This window comes from Mesocricetus auratus, unplaced genomic scaffold (genome assembly GCF_017639785.1).
Source record: "Mesocricetus auratus isolate SY011 unplaced genomic scaffold, BCM_Maur_2.0 Super-Scaffold_100003, whole genome shotgun sequence".
NCBI lineage: Eukaryota > Metazoa > Chordata > Mammalia > Rodentia > Cricetidae > Mesocricetus > Mesocricetus auratus.
Genome location: NW_024429188.1, coordinates 41,835,185 through 41,854,511, shown reverse-complemented (window position 1 = coordinate 41,854,511; position 19,327 = coordinate 41,835,185). Strand labels below are relative to the sequence as shown.

The window sequence follows — 19,327 nt, the reverse complement described above, 5'->3', positions numbered from 1 at the left end:
TGTTTGATAGATAAGGTACTCTAAGTGTAGAATAGCAGTGACACAGTTGAAATATTAAAAATTAATATATATGTATATATAGAGACAGAATATACAGAGAAAATATGCATTCATTTATATACATATATGTGCACATATGCATATGTACACACATACATACATATGTATACCTATACACATACATATGTATACATACCCTCTTGCATATAAGGAGAAGCCATCACTGACCCAAAATTATTAGAAAGTAATGGATTCTCCCTTCTTTGTGTGTTGTTTTCCTCTGTTCATTTATTGTAGCAAAGATGAGCTAGACCAAATTAACTTTTCTGACCCTTTTGCAGGCTTCCGTGTAAGGAAAGGCATCAAAAAGCCACTAAATTCCTTTTCTCTGAACGGTTTTTCTTCTGCCCTGAAACATTTCCCCCCTTCTAACGTTTTATGTGTTGTCTGAGTCTGCAGTCATTGGAGAGGAGAATAAAAGTTTGAAGTCCGTTGGCCTACCCAAAGAGCTTTATTTTTACCAAGCTTCATTGACTTCAGCTATGGTTTAGGGAATCCGCATGTGAGAAAGCATTTCCAGTTATATTTCTGGAATGAGGGAGGTGCTCCTTGAGTGGACACAAGGTGAATTCCGCCAGTGTTTCTGGAGAGGGTATTGGAGAACAACTGGAGGATGGAGGAGGCAGTAGATCCCAGACAGTGGCTGCCTTAGGCAAGCCTTACAAATAAGCAAGCAAGCAATGCTTCCCAGTCCGAGCCACTCCCCTACCTCTCTCACATGTATAAACAAACAAAGAGGACTGTCAAAAGAGGTCCTTGTGGTGATTTCAGCTTTAGTCATCAAATGAAAAACAGTAATCACAGGGGAAACCTTCAAAACCTAATCTGCCTCGAAGAGGGAAAGGTAGGAATGTTGACATGCAGGCAATTGTTGTTGCTTGGTAAATCAGGTTATCTAACTAAAGAGGAGAAAACCCTGCCTTAAGTCAGTGTCTGTCTCTCTCCCCTCATCTTTTTCTCATGAATATTCAGATTTCTTTACCTAATTCCAGTTACCATATCAGTCAGTTGCTATATCCTATGGAGAGTACTCTACCCCTCATAATTCCTGAAAAATAAAGAGATGAGTGAAATTGTCATATATTTCTTGAAGTGATTATAACTTAGAGCAGTTGAGAGTAGCAGAAGGGAGGAGAGCCTGTTTCCAAGGACTGTAGTTTCTGGTAATTTTCCATTCCTCAGTCCTCTGGCTCAGAGGTTTGGATGAGCTGTCATTTTGCCTCCTTTCACATTAAATCATTTTAAACAAAGAGAAATGGAACATATCCCTGATAGCCTCTCTTCAGCCTTTTTTTTCCTGAACATTTTCAGAGAGTGCTCGTGTTTGTAGCTCATGTTTGGGAGCTGGATCGTGTGGTCCTAATTTTTTTTCTTTATGGTCTCCCTGCCTTTCTTGCCAATGTCCTTTTCTGGTTTACCATTGGATTGTATAATCCAAAGAAGCTGAAAGAAACATCAGAAACAACAAAATACTATAATAGATATAGAAAAGATATCCATTTAAAAGTGAATGTAAATAAATGAGTGACACTCCTTTGTCTAGAAGATTAAATATAGGTCCAGGCTGATCTGTTACTTCTCTACACTTTTTGACACATAGGTTAAGACAGGTACCATTGAAGATTAAACTACTTGAAAAAGATGACATTTCTTTTGACCCTATTTCAGGACTGTTCAAACTCTTTGGCATTAAAATCTGGCATTTTTCATCAACAAACATATTGGGTATCATTTGTACCCTGCTCTTTCTTTGGGGCCACCAACCAGCTCCCAGATCATGACACAGAGACTTATTATTAGCTTTGAATGCTCCGCATAGCTTAAGGCATGTTTCTGGCTAGCTCTTTTAACTTAAATTAGCCTGTTTCTCTTTATCTGCCTTTTGCCTTGGGCTTATTACCTTTCTTAATTCTGTATATCTGACTTTCACTGCTTCTCTATGGCTGACCGGCATCTGCCTGGTTTCTTGCCCCAGGTGTCTCGTTCTCTCCTCCTCCTCTCATTCTTTCTTCTCTTTTCTCTCTGCCCGCCAGCCCCACCTGTCTTCTCTCTGCCTAAAAATTGACTGTTCAGCTTTTCATTAGACCGAGAAGGTGCCTTAGGCAGGCAAAGTGAAACAGATGCAACGTATCTTTCCATAATTAAACATACATCCTTATATAGTTAACAAAAGTAACACGCCTTTACACAGTTAAAGTAATATTTTGCAGCATAAACAAATGTTACACATTTTGCCCAGTTAAAACAATATTCCACAACACTCATTCACAGGTCCCCCTGGGGTTCATGCAGCTTATGGACCACAGGTTAGATATGTCTACTAGGTCATTCAGGCCACAGCTCAATTATCAATTATCCTGTAATTGGGATGAAATAAAGCTGAACAAAATGGGTTAAGTTAGAATTAATTTAAAAAAGGAAGCCTACTCCTTGAGACTGTCTGCAAAAAAATTATGAAAAGCTGACAAGAAAGCTCTAGGTAGAGTTTAATTGTCACTACTCGTTTATTAACCATTGATTTATTCTTTGCATATCATTTATGGAATACTTGCTTTCTATCAGGCTTGATTCCATGTTCTAGAAATGTGTTAAGTGATGGAGCAAAGTTTCTATAGTTTATGTTTCAATAGAGAAGAAAAGCAATACATAAGCACATTGCCATCAGATGTTGATAGGGATTATGAAGAAAAATATGATATTTAACAGGCTAGAGTAATGAAGAAATTACCAAAGGGGACAACATTTGAGAAAAGACTTAAAGAAGTTAAAGGAGAAAGTCATATGACTTTTTCTGTGGTGGAGCATTTCAGGTAGAAGCAAGAGCCAAAACAAAGCCCATGAAATATGAGACTATATATTCTTCAAAAAGGAAACCAGACAGCATGGCTAGGGAAAATAGCAAAAGATTGTATATGAGCAATCGGAGGTCAAGTTATATGTCTCTTGTCCAAGGACTGTTTCCAGTTTGGATGGAAGGCAGTGGAGGATTTGCTATGTGACTTTTAGGATTCTTGCCTTTTGAGACGCACCCTCTTTGCCTTGTCCTTGCCAACTGTTATAGAATCTGAGATGAATCAGACATGGCCTTGTTCATCTAGAATAGGCAGATAGACTACTAGGAAAGTAGGCAGTTTGTGTTAAATGCTGCAAGAATGCAGAAACCCATAGAGGCAGTGGGAATGTATTGTGCTTTGTGGGCCAAGATAAAGAGATGTGTGGTACAAGTGAGGCACAGCAGACAAGAATGAAAGCTCTAAACAGAGAGAACATCCTTTCCCTCATGTAAACTTACCCTTCCCCTCACACAGATGTGATGCTTTCATGCAGCATGTACAGTAGATCAGGGACACAGAGTAAGTTAGTAACTGCACTGTACACAGAACACAGTTATTCTAACTGTCTCATCTCACTACATTGTAGCTGATTTTCTGCTAGGCAAGGTACTGTCATTCAAGTGCAGTCTTGTAATAAGGCACATGGGCTTTGGAGAGATTCTGAACTTGGTTCTATATCTTTGGAGAAATTATGTCTAATTCTTTGATTTATGACTTTGAGCACAATCACAGCTCATCCTTTATCAGTTCATTGTATTAGAAGAAAACAGGAAATATGTATTAGTGCCTGGGGCACACAATAATACCCAAGATGAAAATTACATATGGAAAGTTTACAATGTGATGTGTATATTCCTAAGTACTTGTACATGTTAATTTAAGTATTCTCCACGGTATCTAAACAAATTTGTGATGGTATATTCTCAAAAAGAATGGAGAAACAGCTGGGCAGTGGTGACACATGCCTTTAATTTCAGCTCTCAGAAGGCAGATCTCTGAGTATGAGGTCATTCAGATCTGCAAAGTGCATTCCAACACAGCCAGGGCTACACAGAGAAATCCTGTCTCTAAAAACAAAACAAAAAATTGAAGAAACTGAGACACAATGAGGATATGTTAGCTGTTCAAGGTTAGTTGATTTAGTGAGCATAGAAGTATGTTTTTTCTCAACATTTTAAAACTTGGTGTTACATGCAGCAACTATTTAAAATAGGGTTGGTATGCCCCTGCCTAAGAAAATGTTGAATATTCCCCCAGGTCTTAAAATCCTCAGTTCATCAAATGATAACTTAAAGTCATCCTGGAATCTGGGCATGGTGACTTATACCTATAAACCCAGTACTTGGGAAGCTTCAGGAGGAGGATTACAAGTTCAAGATCAGCCTGAACTATATAGCAAGTTCCAGGTTTGCCTGGACTCCATAGTAAGACGTTGCCTCCAAAAGAGTCATGTTTGTCATCAACTTGTATTATTAGGCAACTTTTATGCACTCTTTCTCTTTATACATACTCAAAGTGGATTGTGGCATATCTTCCTCCCTTGTATCAGGAAAGGCCAACTCAGAGGAGAGGTATGACCCTGCCTTGTGCATCCAAAGAATCAGGGCTAGTATGTCAACTCAAGAAGGACTATTTGTTTACCTCTGTCTTGGATACTCTTGTAGCTAAATTTGGACTGTAAAGTAAAAACGGTATTTTTTTGAGCTGCTTTCAATTTGTTATTAGAAAATAATCCACTGAGATCTCCTTTTCTTTCCAATCCCTCAGACTAGAGGAAATGGTACAATTAAGAATACTGTTTTATGATGTCACTCTTTTTAGCTTATTATTCTGCCAGAGCTATAGGGACTTCTATCTTTAATTCAGCCTTGAACCTTGGGCATACATTTAGTCGTAAAAGTACCAGAGCTGATATTATAGATATTATTCTCATATACCTCATTTAACAGCTTATGGTGAAACATACTGAAGGAGAAAAAGGGACTGGACATCTAGGCACTTTTGGTGATAGAAGCACTATGATTTATGATAAAGAGTAAAGGTGCTCTCTGGAGATAGAGAGATTAGGATCCGAGTATCTGTAGCTAACAAGCTTCATGATCTTCTCCTGTCACTTGACAAAGATGTAAAATGGAACCAAGATTGTTTACCTGACTGAACTTTTGTGAGGTCCAGATGAGATAGAGTAAAAAGTAACTAGCACAATATCTGACCCATATACATCCCCTGGAATTATGAGTTCTCTTTCCTGGGCCACCGCTCATTTCCTTCATCTTCATATAGGCTGAAGCATGTGTAGTAAACTTTCTCATTTTATCATAAAATATTTTACCCCTTATTTCATTTTTATATGGAAAACACAAAAATTTCTACTACTTTTTTAGGCTTACTCTTGAGGTAAGTGAGAGACCAGGTAGAAATTGAAAGACTGGATCAGAAAAGAGATTCATAAATGGTAAGAAGGAGGAGGAAAGAGAATAGAATGCCTGCCTGTTTGGCCGACTTGGGTCTCATTTAGGTTCAGAGTACATGAGAATACAGGAGGCATGTAGGGAGATACAGAGAAGAAGGGAAACTGACTGACTAAGGGATGAGTCTTATTTTACACCACAGTAAACAAGAATATGAATTTTCTCACTTACAGAATTGTAAACCTTTTAAGGGAGCCCAGAAGTCTCTCTCTTTTCCTCCATCTATGCTCACCTTTGGGTATCTCTGGGTAAGGAATTGTACCAGCTTTACTACCTGGCTCTCTTACCATCACATGTCCTTCCTAGGGAGAGGACATCTTAGACAGGAGCTCGGAGCTGATCTACACCGGAGAGATGGCCTGGATCTATCAACCCTATGGCCGCAACCAGCAGAGAGTCTTCTTCTTATTCGACCACCAAATGGTCCTCTGCAAGAAGGTAAACTTAACCTCTTCTTTTCTGAGAGAGATGAGGGCCCCGGGGAGTGCTATAAGCTCCTTCCCTTTCATTGTGCCCAGGTTTTTAAAGAAATAGGCAAAAACTGGCAGAGGAAATCGGCAGCAGTTCCATACCAAAAGTACTGGTATAGAATTAAGACCATAAGCAACAGTAAAATGCTGAGGTTAACACATGTTATCCTGAAAGCATTTATGTTTTTCCTCATAACCCTTGTGGTATTCCTTCTGAGCACCCATGGCAGATAGCCAGCAAATTTGGACTAGTATTGAAGAATATTGTGGTGTTTGTATCCTACTTATCAAGTAGCTTCCAAGAGTACCTTGCCCCATTCCCACTTGAATGGGGCCACTTCCTTAAGTAGGTCCTCTATGCTTCACAATACCTCCATCCATTTCTATACAAAGTGCACCATCAGTTGCCCAGAAACTCTCAATCAAGCTGTTGCTGATTATCCTAGCCCTGTACTTGTCACTGATCCTTGGATACTTCCGTAAGTATTGATTTCTTAGCAAAGAGGGGTAGCATATGTTCCCCCACATAATCTCTTCTGAGAATTCCTGATAGGATACTGTTCCTCCTTTCATGATAGGAGGCTCAAACCACTTTTGTAAGGTTTGGCTGGGAAGAATTTGGAATCATGGGAAGTGAGAAAATGAGGGAGAAATAGTATTCAGAGTGACTTTCAAAATTTGTTTTCATTCTTGGAGTTTTCTCTGTTACATTGCTCTTTTTTTTAAACATTACCCAGTAGCGAATCCCCTAAAGAGGGGTGTGAAGTCATGACATACCAAGTTAAATACTAAGCAGACATCTGGTTCATGTCCCTTTTCCTATCTCCGTGTGTGTGTGTGTGTGTGTGTGTGTGTGTGTGTGTTTGTGTGTGTGTGTGATGTCCGTGGCATGTCCTACATTAAATCGTTATGTGTTTGCCCTTCAAAATCAATTGAGAGAATACATTGAGCTTAAATTCAAACAGTCTTGCTGTTTATAGATAAGGTCCAAATGCCAGATCTGGAACAAATAGCCTACTAGTTAATTAGGGTAGTTATTTCAGTCTAGATCTCACACTGGAAGAGAAACATCCATGAACCTGAAACTCAGCAACACACCAGTGTCTCTTTTTGGCTCCCCCAGCTCTTACCAGAACTTTCATACACTCAGGGGTCAGAATTTCTGAAGGTGAGTAAAGGCAACAAGGATGTTCTCGATCAGCCATGTCCCCAGCAGACATGCGTACATTCTTCCCGCTAATGTATGTTCATGCTTACACTGAGAGGGAGAGAGAGACAAAGGGAAAAGCAGAGACAGGGAGTGTGAAAGATGGAGGGAGGAGAGAGATGGGGGAAAGAGAGCAAAGAATTAGGAGGAGTCTGGTTTATTTCATGGTTCCACAATATTGCCCATATTTCTTCATTTTGGCATGTCCCCAAAAGATGCAGTTGTTTTGAGTAAAATATGAAACTGAACTCTGGAAAGCAGTAGCTATAGGAGGCAGATACAAACGAGTGAAACAGAGCCCAAGGATAAAGGAAAAGAAAAAAAGATGGAACAGTATGCTGCATTAAGGAGCAAATAGGCAGCAAAAAGCCAAGATGAAGTGGTGTGTCAGTTCTAAGACAACTAGTTAGAAAGACAACGATTAAAAAGATGCCAGAAATTAAGGGAGGGCTTCGAGATTCAGAGAAGCCATGTTGAGAACATGGGAAAAGCAAACAACAGGATAGCAAAGACAATGGACACCTTGATAAAGGCATAGATTCTCTCAGATGAGAGTTTTCTTGGTTTGTGAGGTCATAGGTTTGCTCTTCAGAACAAACCCAGCCCTAGAGTTCAAGACTGTTAACTCCACATACTTGGATATTCTTAACACTGGTTTTCCAGGGTTGAAAAGCTACAGCCTTGTTAATAAAGGTCATTAAAAGTATATGATATTTGTATTGAGTCCATGGTTGAGGATTTCCATGTTATCTACAATAAGTCTTTCTGTTTTATATTTATCAAATAGGAAGTAAACCCCAAAATAATAATGGAGAGGAAAAAAGGTATGCAAAAGAGCAAGGTATTTTGTTTGCCAAATTGTTCTTACCATTATTGCAAAACACTGACTCTTAGTAGCACGGGGGGCAGAGGCACACTTCCTGGAGTTGGAGATAATCTTTGACAAAGGAAAGGATGGGAGAGGGTAAGAGTAGACTGAGGTGAGGAAAGGTTTACCTCACTTACTTTATTCACCTCCGGAGCACAATGTCATTGATGCCCAAATGCTGGGTTATTTTTTTCATAAAGAAAAAAATGGGCTAATCAACAACTAAATAATAGAATATGGCTATATTGATTTTTCTGATAAGCTCATATTTAAAAAGAGCCCTTTACAAATGTAAGATTTAACAGGAATAACACAAATAATTTCATAAATCCTGGAAAGTTAGTTTAACAATCTTCAAAGTAATATTAAAGATTTCTAAATACCTGAATGCTAAAAATAAAGGAAGAAAAATAACTGGTGATCTGACAGGACCTTAAACGAGACAGAAGGTTTATCTGAGGTTGCAGTAAAGTATCTCACTGCTTTATATTTTTATACTCTGTATACTCTGTGACAGTCACATCTGCATTCATGGTACCTATAATCTAATAAAATTTATGTAACCTAATAGAAAAATGTATGCTTTTATGCACAGAAATTACCCTCACACGTGTCTGGTGGAATTGCTTTAGGCAATCTTGACAATCTTATAAATACTAATGAAATCTGTGACAAAAATTTGGATAGAAAAGTACATGAGTGTTTGAAACAGAAAACTATATTATGGAAAATATAATTAATATAAAGTAACGATGCATTGGCATTATTTGGCTGCCTTTATGATTCTATTTAAAGACCTTTATATTCATTAATTTAATATTCACCACAAATTTGCCAGGGAAATACTGTGATTATTCCCATTTTAAATATATATGAAATTTGAAATACAGAATACTTTTGTATTTATCATGGCTGGTAAATAATGAAGCTAGGAATTAACCTTCCTTTTTTTTCATTCCTCAGGCTAGAAAATGACCCAAGAATTTGCACTTGTAAGGCAAGTTGTCTACCACTGAGCTACATTCTCCAACCATGGAGCCAGGGACTAAAAATAGTCAAACTGTCCCAAGGTCCTATACTAATTACTTCTATGTCACTCACTATTCCCATTAAGCTTGTCCAAATTTTGCAAGTGAATATTAAGCAGTCCAAATATTTAGGACAAGATTAATTGACCATGAGGTCTCAGCATTTATTTCTAAGAATAAGTTATGATGTTTTGATAAGAAGTCTATTTGTCTTATACCTGTACTCAATGGTAAGACTGAAATTCACAGAGAGAATCTGTGTTTCTGGGTGGCAATCATTTGCTTGATTTCATTTGAGACAAGGTCTTTAGCACCTCAGCATATCCTCAGCATATCTTCTAGGATATCACTATGTATCAGAATGTAAGTTCAAACTTTGCATCTCTCTTGCTTCTACATCACAAGTACTGAGATTACAAGCACATGCCACCATGCAGTGCCAACTGAGCCAAATCCCCAGCTCCAAGAATCTTAATTTCTTTCTGCTATCACTTCAAATTCTCTCATAATTTCCTTGTAGCAAGGAGAAACATGGAGTGATAGGTAACATCAAATGATTCTGCTCTTAAATCCTGGTTTTAGCATGCCTATTATTTCAAGCAAGTAATTAACTATTGATTCCATGCACCTCCATTATATCACCTGTAATGCAGGGAGAACAATCAACAGGATTGTTATGAAGAGTAAATGAGATCAGTGCCTATGAAATGGCAGTTGAGGGACAGGACTGTTGCAGATGTATGTGAAGCTTATTCAGCCCCTACTTTCAACAAAAGAGATACTGTTGTAAATTGGTAAAGTCCCCATTGGTAGATTTACCCAACTGTGGGCTGAATTATTATCTGCTACAGATAACATAGGAAACATTTAAATATTCAGTCTACTCTTTAATATCCAGCCACTAATGTCCACCTACTAAGTTTCTGACTGACTCTTCTGATTCCATTATCTTGCTGTCAGTTAAACAAAACCTTGCCTGTTTTGTTCTCTGGGAGTTGGGATTGAATAAAATACTCAGAAGAGTTGGAACAGCTTGTATGGCTTGTAGTTTGTCTTGCAGAGGGAAGGCTAAAGGAGGGTAGTTTAAAATAGCAGTTATAATACACATGAAAGACACCAGTAGCTACTTTAATTTCTGTTCCTTTTCTTTCCTTGTCAGTTTTAAAATTGTAAGACCCCTTTGTTCTCTGTCCTCTTATCCTATGTACTGGCTGCCTCTGCTCCTCTATTAGTTTAGTTTTGTACATGTTTTTCTGTTTTCTCTCATATATCATTATTTTGAAATTATTTTGATGTTTTAGGAATAATTCTCCATACTTCGTTTTTTGTTCTCCCTTTTCACTGTTTACCGTGGAAGAGAACAGACCTCGTTATCCCATTATCCACCAATTTTCCTACCCACCTATTATCGTCCCGAGCAACCTTTTCTCTGCATTCACTGTTCTTACTTGTGCTTGTGTGTTCCATTGTCTGCTATCATAACTGTACTGCTTTTATGTTGCTTTCACAATATTCTGAAGGACAAGAACTAAATTACATGTAATGATACCAGACAGAGGACTTTTGTTCAGGGAAGTTTGTGCATTTAGACATTTCTTCTTGTACTGAAAGGACAGAATTGCAACATGGGCCGTTGGAAACAACTCATATACTAAAGTACCAATAAGAGCTAGGGATGTGGGTGGAGAGATGGTCCAGTGGTTAAGAGCACATGCTGCTCTGTGGAAGACTGGGGTTCAGTTCTAAACACCCACATAACTCTAGCTCCAGGGAATTCAATGTCCTCTTCTAGACTACACATTCACATGCACTCACATGTTTCAAATATATAAATTCAGACACACAATATACACATAGAATAAATAAATCCATGTTTAATGAAAGCAACAAGGACAATATAGAAATAAGATAGATAAGGGAGTTGAAACCAGAATAGTGGATACTAGATTCTACTCACATCTTACCAGTTTAATGTTAACCAGCACTTCTTAATCTATTTTTTCTTTTATTTGTCTGTTCCTTTTATTCATCTTTTATCTATTTTCTTCACTGTCCAAAGGAACTAGTAATGAAGCAAATTTCAGAAAGGCTCTAGAGGGAAACCATGATAGCTAGTGGGAAGTAGTGGAGTATACTGCTAACAGTATGTCTAACCAGACTAGATGGTGCCCATTACTTTTCTTCAGTGAATTACCTGAATTTAAATATGTTTTCTCTGCTTATAATTATTCCTCATTTGAAAACAATAGGAATCTAAATGCAGTCATGAAATGTAAATGAGGCTATACAGATAATAATTGTTAGCACATTGTATTTACTAAATATTAGCAATTAATACAATTACAGTGCATGCCATGTTGCTAATCATTCACTCAGCAATTTTAATTCTAAAGCAATACATAATACATTCCTTAATAAAAGGCACAGATTTTAGAGCCAGATGTTGTGGATCCAAAGCCAGCTCTACTGTTTAATCTTGACTAAGTTCAATAGGGGCTCTATATCTATATTTCCTTATTAAATGCAGCCACCTACCTTGTAGTACTTTGTCAGCAATATTTAAGTTGATAAATGTAAAGTCATTAGGATAGCAGTTGGCATACAGTATATGCTATTTAAATGCTCACTGCTACTATTGTCACTGTTAGTTTTATTTTAACTCTTAAGCATGTGCTGTACGTGTTGGAATGCAGTAATGACCAAAACAAGCTTACCCTTGTCCATGTGCATTCCCCAAGATCTGGATAGAAAACTGGAGTGTTCTAGTGTGGGGAAGAGTAGCCAGGACCCTCTCTAAAGTAGTAGAGACAAAATAAATAAGGCAGGATAGAATCCTGAACAGCTTTGTGCGCCAGATTGTAGCATCTGTCATTTGTACAAAATGTCCTGTGAAGTCTTGCTAAATCCTAGGATTACCTAGTGGGATCAAGTTCAAATATCTGTGAGCCGTTTGAATTATGTAATGTCAGGGATTAGGGTAGTTCCTTGCTGGAGCCACGGGCTGTGACCCGGAGCTTGGTTTCTACCGGCTGTTAAAACAGTCCTGGAGAACTACTAAGCTCTTTATGTCCCATGAGTTAAACAACCAAAAAGGGAAACTGAGAAAGGCTGGTATCCTGTTAGAAAACATAAACTCCACTAGACTGGGAATTTGTGATCCAAATATCTATTTGGGGCATATTATCACTACACCACTTTGGAAGCGTCAACCCATGTAATACCAACAGTACCACAAGCACTTAGGACTCAAGAAGGATTTGTTGTGTTGCTATGTTTTATAAGACCCAAGAGATCTCAGAAACTGCCTTTTCTATGGACAATCCCTGAGTGAGGCAAGTTCACAAAAGACAGAGTGCTGAGCACAATCTAAATGAAAAAACAAAACTAAATGCTGTAATTAGCATCATGGTTAAGTGCCAAGTGAGTAGCATTTAACAGCCTTTATAGTTAGGATTAGAATTTATACAAGGGGAGCCATAACAGTTAGAATGTCTAATCGGAGAGCATTTCTTTGGTGAAGACTATGTGACTTTGACAGTGAAGGTTAGAAGGACTGAAATATGAGAGCTGGTTGGGAAGAAAAAGAAACAGTATTGTGAGCCCAAGCAGGTTTGTGATTTGTGTGAGCGGGTTAGCAAGTACTATTCCTACTCTAAATGCATGTGAGATTTCTAGAATCAGTGGCAATGTAAATTGAAAAATACTGGATTTAATATTTTCTTTGACCAATAGTACTTAACTCTTCATATTTGGCTTGCTTGAACAATACAAGTTACAAGAGTCAGTAGAATTTTGAGGTTTATCAAAAAGGATTTTAAAGGAGCACAAAAGCTCAAGGCTACATTTACCCAACAAAGCAGGCTCATAAGGTTGAAACTTTGTGTTTAAGTTGGAGCTTTGCAGCCATTTAATATGATAAGGTTAACTTTTGTAACTTTGCAGTTGCAATAACTGAGGCTAAGAGAAGCTAAGCGGCTTGCCCAAGGCCATACAGCTAAACATCTAGAACTCAAATTTAAATATTTCTATTTTATTCATATTCTTTTCGCTGTCCCATGTTGTTTGGTGGCCTTTATTATCCATTCTGCTTGGACTTCCTGAACCCATAGATCACTCCTAATCATTTCAATCATATCCCTGCACTTAGCTTATCACTAATCTGATGCCTGAAACGTCATACTGAACCCTCCATCAGCCATAAAGAGAAAATTTTAATAACACACTCTAATCTTTATTTTTCTGTTAAAGAAATAGAAAATTTTCTTGTTCTTTTCTCATACTTAAATATATAAATAAACATTAGGATATTTAGATTGATTGATGTGACTCCATTACAAGCATCAATCTGAATATCCTAATGTTTATTTATATATAATGGAGTCACGTGATCATACCCATACTTAAATTGTAGGAAATTGCCAAAGGCATTTAAGATTGAAGTCACGAGGCACTAATTTGTTAGAGGGGAGTAGGAATTTTTGGACTCAGGTTAAGAACCAGGAAATTGAAGTTTTTAATAGTTTGAGACAGCCACTCATGAAGTGTGCTATCCAGATCTGCCTTTCCAGGTCTGTATATGCCATATTATTAACTGTAAGGGAGAATTCAAACCTTACTTCCATATTTTTTCTCATAATATCCTCCTTTTATCTAGTTAAATTAGCCTGACAGTGCTCAGTTTTTGGAGCCTGTATCTCACAAAATGTTTCTGAAATTTTGAGATCAGTTCATGGAGCCAATCCATTCTTTGTGCCAGGACTGAGTTTTTGCACCTTGGACATGGTTGAAATAGGCCTAAAAACTATTAGCCTTCTCTGTCAACTAATCTCTGCTTCTCCAGTGATCTTGGTATTACAAGTACCCAAGAGATCTGTCTGAGTTTAGTGGCGGGGTACTCACTGGATCCGAACCCATATGTATTCCCATTTTATTTTTAGGTATATTATGTATTTATAATAATTATAGCAGTAAAAAGAACTATGTGATGGTTATCGGTTGCAAAACAGTTAAATAATACCTATATTTTCAAGCCTGGGTATTTGAGATTGACAGAAATACATTGAAAATCATAGCTTATACTACAATAACTAGCATATATTCACTCCCATGTGGTATTCCTCATTTCTAAGCAGAATGAAGTTGTTAGCCTCTAAACTGTCATACTACTATGCAAATAGGCATATTTTGCATATGTCGTTATTGTAGCATATAGTATACATATCTTAGTACGACTGCTAATTAATTTACCACTGTGCTGTTTCAATTTTTCAAATGACACAAGCTAGAATCATCTGAGAAGAGGGCAATACAATGTGCAAGCCACTGTGAGCAATACAATCCCTGGGGAAGTGGGCCTGGGTTGTACAAGAAAGGTAGGTGAGTAAGCCACTAGGAACAAGCCTAGTAAGCAGCATTCATCCATAGTCTCTGTTTCAGTTTCTGCCTCCAGGTTCCTGCCTTGAGCTACTGCCCTGACTTCCCTTGATGATAGACTGAAGACTATAAGCCAAATAAGCCCATTCCTCCCCCATTGATACTTTTGGTTATGTTGCTCATCACAGCAATAGAAAGTAAAGTAGGACATGTTCCTTTTCATTTCTGACTCACTTCTTCCATTTTCTCCTCTAGTCTGAATTTCTATATATCATTGTCATATATTTCATTATAACTTTGTTACTTCTATATGTCTCTAAAATATATAGCATTGTTTTATATGTTGATTGTGGAAAATAGAAATCAGCTTAAAACACATGGAAAGGAAATGAAGTGAATAATTAACATGAGATTTAAAATGAGAGTGTTTGGGGGTCATAGATTTGCATAGGGTGGTATGCAATATACCATTTAAAATGCAATAGAGAAATAAGACCACTAAGACCAGACTTATGATGAGAGCCTCACTGACTATAATTAGGGTGATCAAATTCTATGCAGATGAGTAAAACAACAAAAGACAAAGGACATTTTATTTGTACACATTTATAATTTTGCTTTGCTAGTTAAGATCATGAGATTCATCTGTGTGGATATACATACCTTCCTTACTCTCTTTTAGCCACTTTTCCTGTCAGAGTAGTTCTTGTCCCAAAACACCAAGTATTAAAGCATTAGATACATTACAGTTAACTCTTCCTGTCCAACAGTCTATGACCTTCTAGGAACTCTCACCACTGAACTTTTGTTTAATATTTTATTCTCAGCATCCTGATTGAGTTTTTCAGCACATTCTAGCAAGCTTATTTTATGCTTATGGTAATCATGCCAAGTTTTTGGAAGCTGAAAAATCCCTTGCTGATAGCGCTTTTTTTTGCATACTCCTTTCTATTGCTTATGAGCAGTTTACATTTCAGTGGTTGATGCTGGGGTTTGAAACAGTCTTTGGATGTGGGAGATCTCTTAAGAGCATCTCCTTAACGAACTTCTTAGTGTCCAAGTGGTCATCTCAGTGCATGTATTGAGACCATAAAAATCTCCATTTATATTCCAGAATAATGACCGTGTTTGTGTCCTGTTGTAACCATGTGCCACCTCTGCTGGCTTCAGTCTGCCTATACTTCTGACAAAATAACCTCTTTCTTCCCACCTAGGACCTAATCCGGAGAGACATCCTATACTACAAAGGGCGCATTGACATGGATAAATATGAGGTAATTGACATTGAAGATGGCAGAGATGATGACTTTAATGTCAGCATGAAAAATGCTTTCAAGCTTCATAACAAGGAAACAGAAGAAGTTCATCTGTTCTTTGCCAAGAAACTGGAGGAGAAAATACGTTGGCTCAGAGCTTTCAGAGAAGAGAGGAAAATGGTACAGGAAGATGAAAAAATTGGTAAGTGACCTGAGAGCAGAAAGAAAAATGTAATTATGAAGAACCTTCCATAGAGGGTTACAACTGGTTTCATCTTTCTAGAGTCAAAGGGAAGATTTTTGGTGCAAACTGACCTAAGTCACTATGGTGGTTCCTTATTCTAAGTCTGTGTAAATACCAGGTATGAGTTAAAGATTTTTCATGTCTATTATCTATTTCCAGATAGGAATATTATACCAAATTCTAGTTCCAACTCAATTCTCCCCTACCATACACATATGTATTAGTAAACAAACACAAAGGAGACACGCGTGCTATTCTGTAATCTCCATAAATTCACAGAGTTCTTCATTTCTAGGTGTATGAGGAACACATGTTTTATGAAATGATTTGTCGATGCAGATTTGGTAGAGTTATACCAATGATATGGATAGCTCTCTTTCTTTGTTTGTGTTGCTAGGAATACATGCCAGGGCCTTGTTCATGCTAGCCAAATACACTGTTAATGAGTTACATCCCCAGCCTTTAGCCAACTTCAAACGTAGAAAGTAGCAGCATAATTCTGATGAGGACCAAGGTAAAGTGTGGTAATTTGAATGTAAGTGGCCCCCATAAACTCGTAGGTAGTGACACTCTTAGGAGGTGTGGTCTCATTAGAGTAGGTACAGTCTTGCTGGAGGAAGTGTGTCACTGTTGAGGCGGGCTTTGGGATCTCACATATGCTCAAGATACCACTCAGTGTCTCAGATATTCACTTTCTATTGCCTTTTAATCAAAATGTAGCTAGCACCATGTCTGCCTGCTTGCTGCCATGCTCCCTGCAATAATGATAATGGACTGAACCTCTGAATTGTTAGCTGCCACCTGAGCTAGATGTTTTCCTATATTAAGAGTTGTCAGGGGCCAGGCGTTGGTGGTGCACACCTTTAATCCCAGCACTTGGGAAGCAGAGGCAGGTGGATCTCTGTGAGTTTGAGGCCAGCCTGGTCTACAGAGCAAGTTCCAGGACAGCCTCCAAAACAATACAGAGAAACCCTATCTCAGAAACCAAAAAGAAAAAACAAAGAGTTGCCATTGTCATGGTGTCCCTTCACAGCAATAGAGACCCTAACTAAGACAGAAATGACCTGCTTTATTCACAAACTTCAGGTCTCTTTCAAGTTACAGGTTTATTTCATTCTTATTCTGAGTTCTGAGAAGGCCAAATTACATGTACACACCTTAAATTTCATTCATTTTAACTTGTGAAAACTTATGTCTAAAACAGTTTATTTGGGCCTCCTCCATTAAGGTGGTAGTATTACTCCCAGTGGCAAAGGCATCTGAGTATTTAATTCTTGATAAAGTTACTTCAGATATTAACTTATAATAAAAAATATGCACTTAGTCATCATACTCTAGAACTATTTAAAAATAAATTACAGAAAATACAACAATATCAAAAACTGTAACTACTTATTTCATTTAGATTCAGAATAAAACATCCTTTTTGGATTGAAGCAGTTAATGTGGCTATGGTTTGTGCCTATAGATTTCTAGCTTATTGAATACAATCTAATATCTTCCTCAAGATACTATTTCTATAATAAAAATATCAGCCAGGTACAATGTTTAATACCTGTGATTTCTGTACTCAGAAGATGAAAGCAGGATGATTCCAAGTTCAAGGCCAGCCTGGACAGCATCATGAATTCAGTGCCAACCTGAACTATAGTGGGAGTTCATTTTTAAAAATGAAAGGCCACCTGGGAAACATTTGGGGATTGGGTGAGGGACTGGGAGGCCTGGTAGGGGGCTGGGGGAGGAGGGGGCGGGAGCTGGGATTGACATGTGAAGCAACCTTGTTTCTAATTTAAATTAAAAAAGAAGTAAATAAAATACAATAAATTTTAACCACAAAAAAAACAATGAAAGTCCAGGGATGTAGCTCAAAGACAGAGTTCTTGCCTAGAACGCATAATGTCTTGTGTTCAATCCCCAGCACTGGGAGAAAGGCAGCAAATAAGATATATCAACCTTTCTAATTCCTAGAAAAGTTTCTTGTTTTGCTCCATGTTTTATATGAATAGAATTGTTCCTTAAAATGCCTATATGCTCAAGGTTGTGGAAATTGCCTCTAGAAAAATATACTTACCTGCTGAGTTCTGGCACAAAAGGTTTGTTATATCATACCATGATAGTGACTGAAAGGACCCAGAATAAAAGATGGATGACCAGAAAGACAGGGTAATACTTGTTTTCCTATATCTTAACGTCCACATTGACAACACACTTAAAGTCTTATTAGAGTCAAGTTCCTTTTAAAGTACAAGCATTGCATTTGAGACATAATGTAAAATGATACTGAGATACTGGAAGTTAGACCTATCAATAGATAATCTGAGTTCATAGATCATGCATTAATTAAAAGATTTCTGCCATTCCCTCTGCCTCTAGCTCCATATCTCCCATATAATGCCCTAATAACTTGTGCCTTCAAAGACCTGCTTCTAATTAAAAGCTTCCATAAATTATTTTCTGACAGGCTTATGTCATCTTTGTTTTCATTTTAGATATGGATTTATGTGTCTTTTCCTCTAGTCTAATTACATTAAGTTAGAAAACACTGAGCAAACAAACAAAAAATACCACAAATGGTGAAAATCACAATAACATACACTGTAATAAGAACTTTTGTAAATGTTTTGATATATTTCCTTCTAGTCTTTTCTTATCTGTATTTAAATAAAACTGTGAGAGTTCCTGACTATTTCTCTTTCTTTCACACCTATCTCTATAAATGCAATTTTATTCCCACTTTTCATTTCATATTAGCTCATTAGCATTTCTACCAATTATTTATTATCTTTATAGCTGTCATGCATGTTTGCCATAATTTTGTTGTATTATTTAATTATAAATGTTGACCATGATAAGCATTTAAATCATAGTAGAAATATACAAAGCATTCTTTTGCATTTCCTCTCACTCTTGTTTTAGTATTAATTAGAATTTAATAAATGCTAGTGGTTTTATTCATGAATAATTGACTAATTCTTATTAGAAAATTAATGAACAATCTCATGAGAAATTACATATTTCAAATTTGAGTGATTTTTATAAAGAATAAAGAACAGTTTATTTGATAGTGTTATACTTTGAATTTCAGTATACCTTTAATTTATTAAAAAAGAAGGCACTACGAGGATTTTTTTCTTCTCTTATACAGTACATCCCAACTGCAGCCTCCCCTTTCTTTACTCCTCCTATTTCCTCCCCCAGATCCACTGCTTCTCAATTTCCCTTCAGACCTCCCAGGAATATCAACTGATCATGGCATAATAAGATGCTATAAGACTACACATAAACCTTCATAGCAAGGCTGGACAAGGCAACCCAGTAGGAGGAAAAGGGTCCCAAGAGCAAGAAAAAGATTCAGAAGTACCCCCCACCCGCTCTCACTGTTAGGAGTTCCACAATAACATCAAACTAACAACCATAACATATATATGATTCAATGGTAAAATCCTCTCACTCATATTCTATGAGATAATGAACACTGACAATTTGTTGTTTCTTTCCATACTTACCCCATGTGCT

At 37.3% G+C, this 19,327-nt stretch overlaps 1 protein-coding gene across 6 annotated transcripts in view; it reads left to right on the top strand.

Annotated features, from left to right (window-relative positions):
• The window catches only part of Arhgef9 (Cdc42 guanine nucleotide exchange factor 9), a 157,834-nt gene that overhangs the window by 128,633 nt on the left and 9,874 nt on the right, over positions 1-19,327 (top strand). For all 6 annotated transcript variants that reach the window (XM_013121343.3, XM_005081140.4, XM_013121344.3 and 3 more), the window contains exons 7-8: positions 5,672-5,803; positions 15,526-15,769. In XM_013121343.3, coding sequence (XP_012976797.1) covers positions 5,672-5,803; positions 15,526-15,769 — 376 coding nt within the window. The remainder of the gene's footprint in view (positions 1-5,671; positions 5,804-15,525; positions 15,770-19,327) is intronic.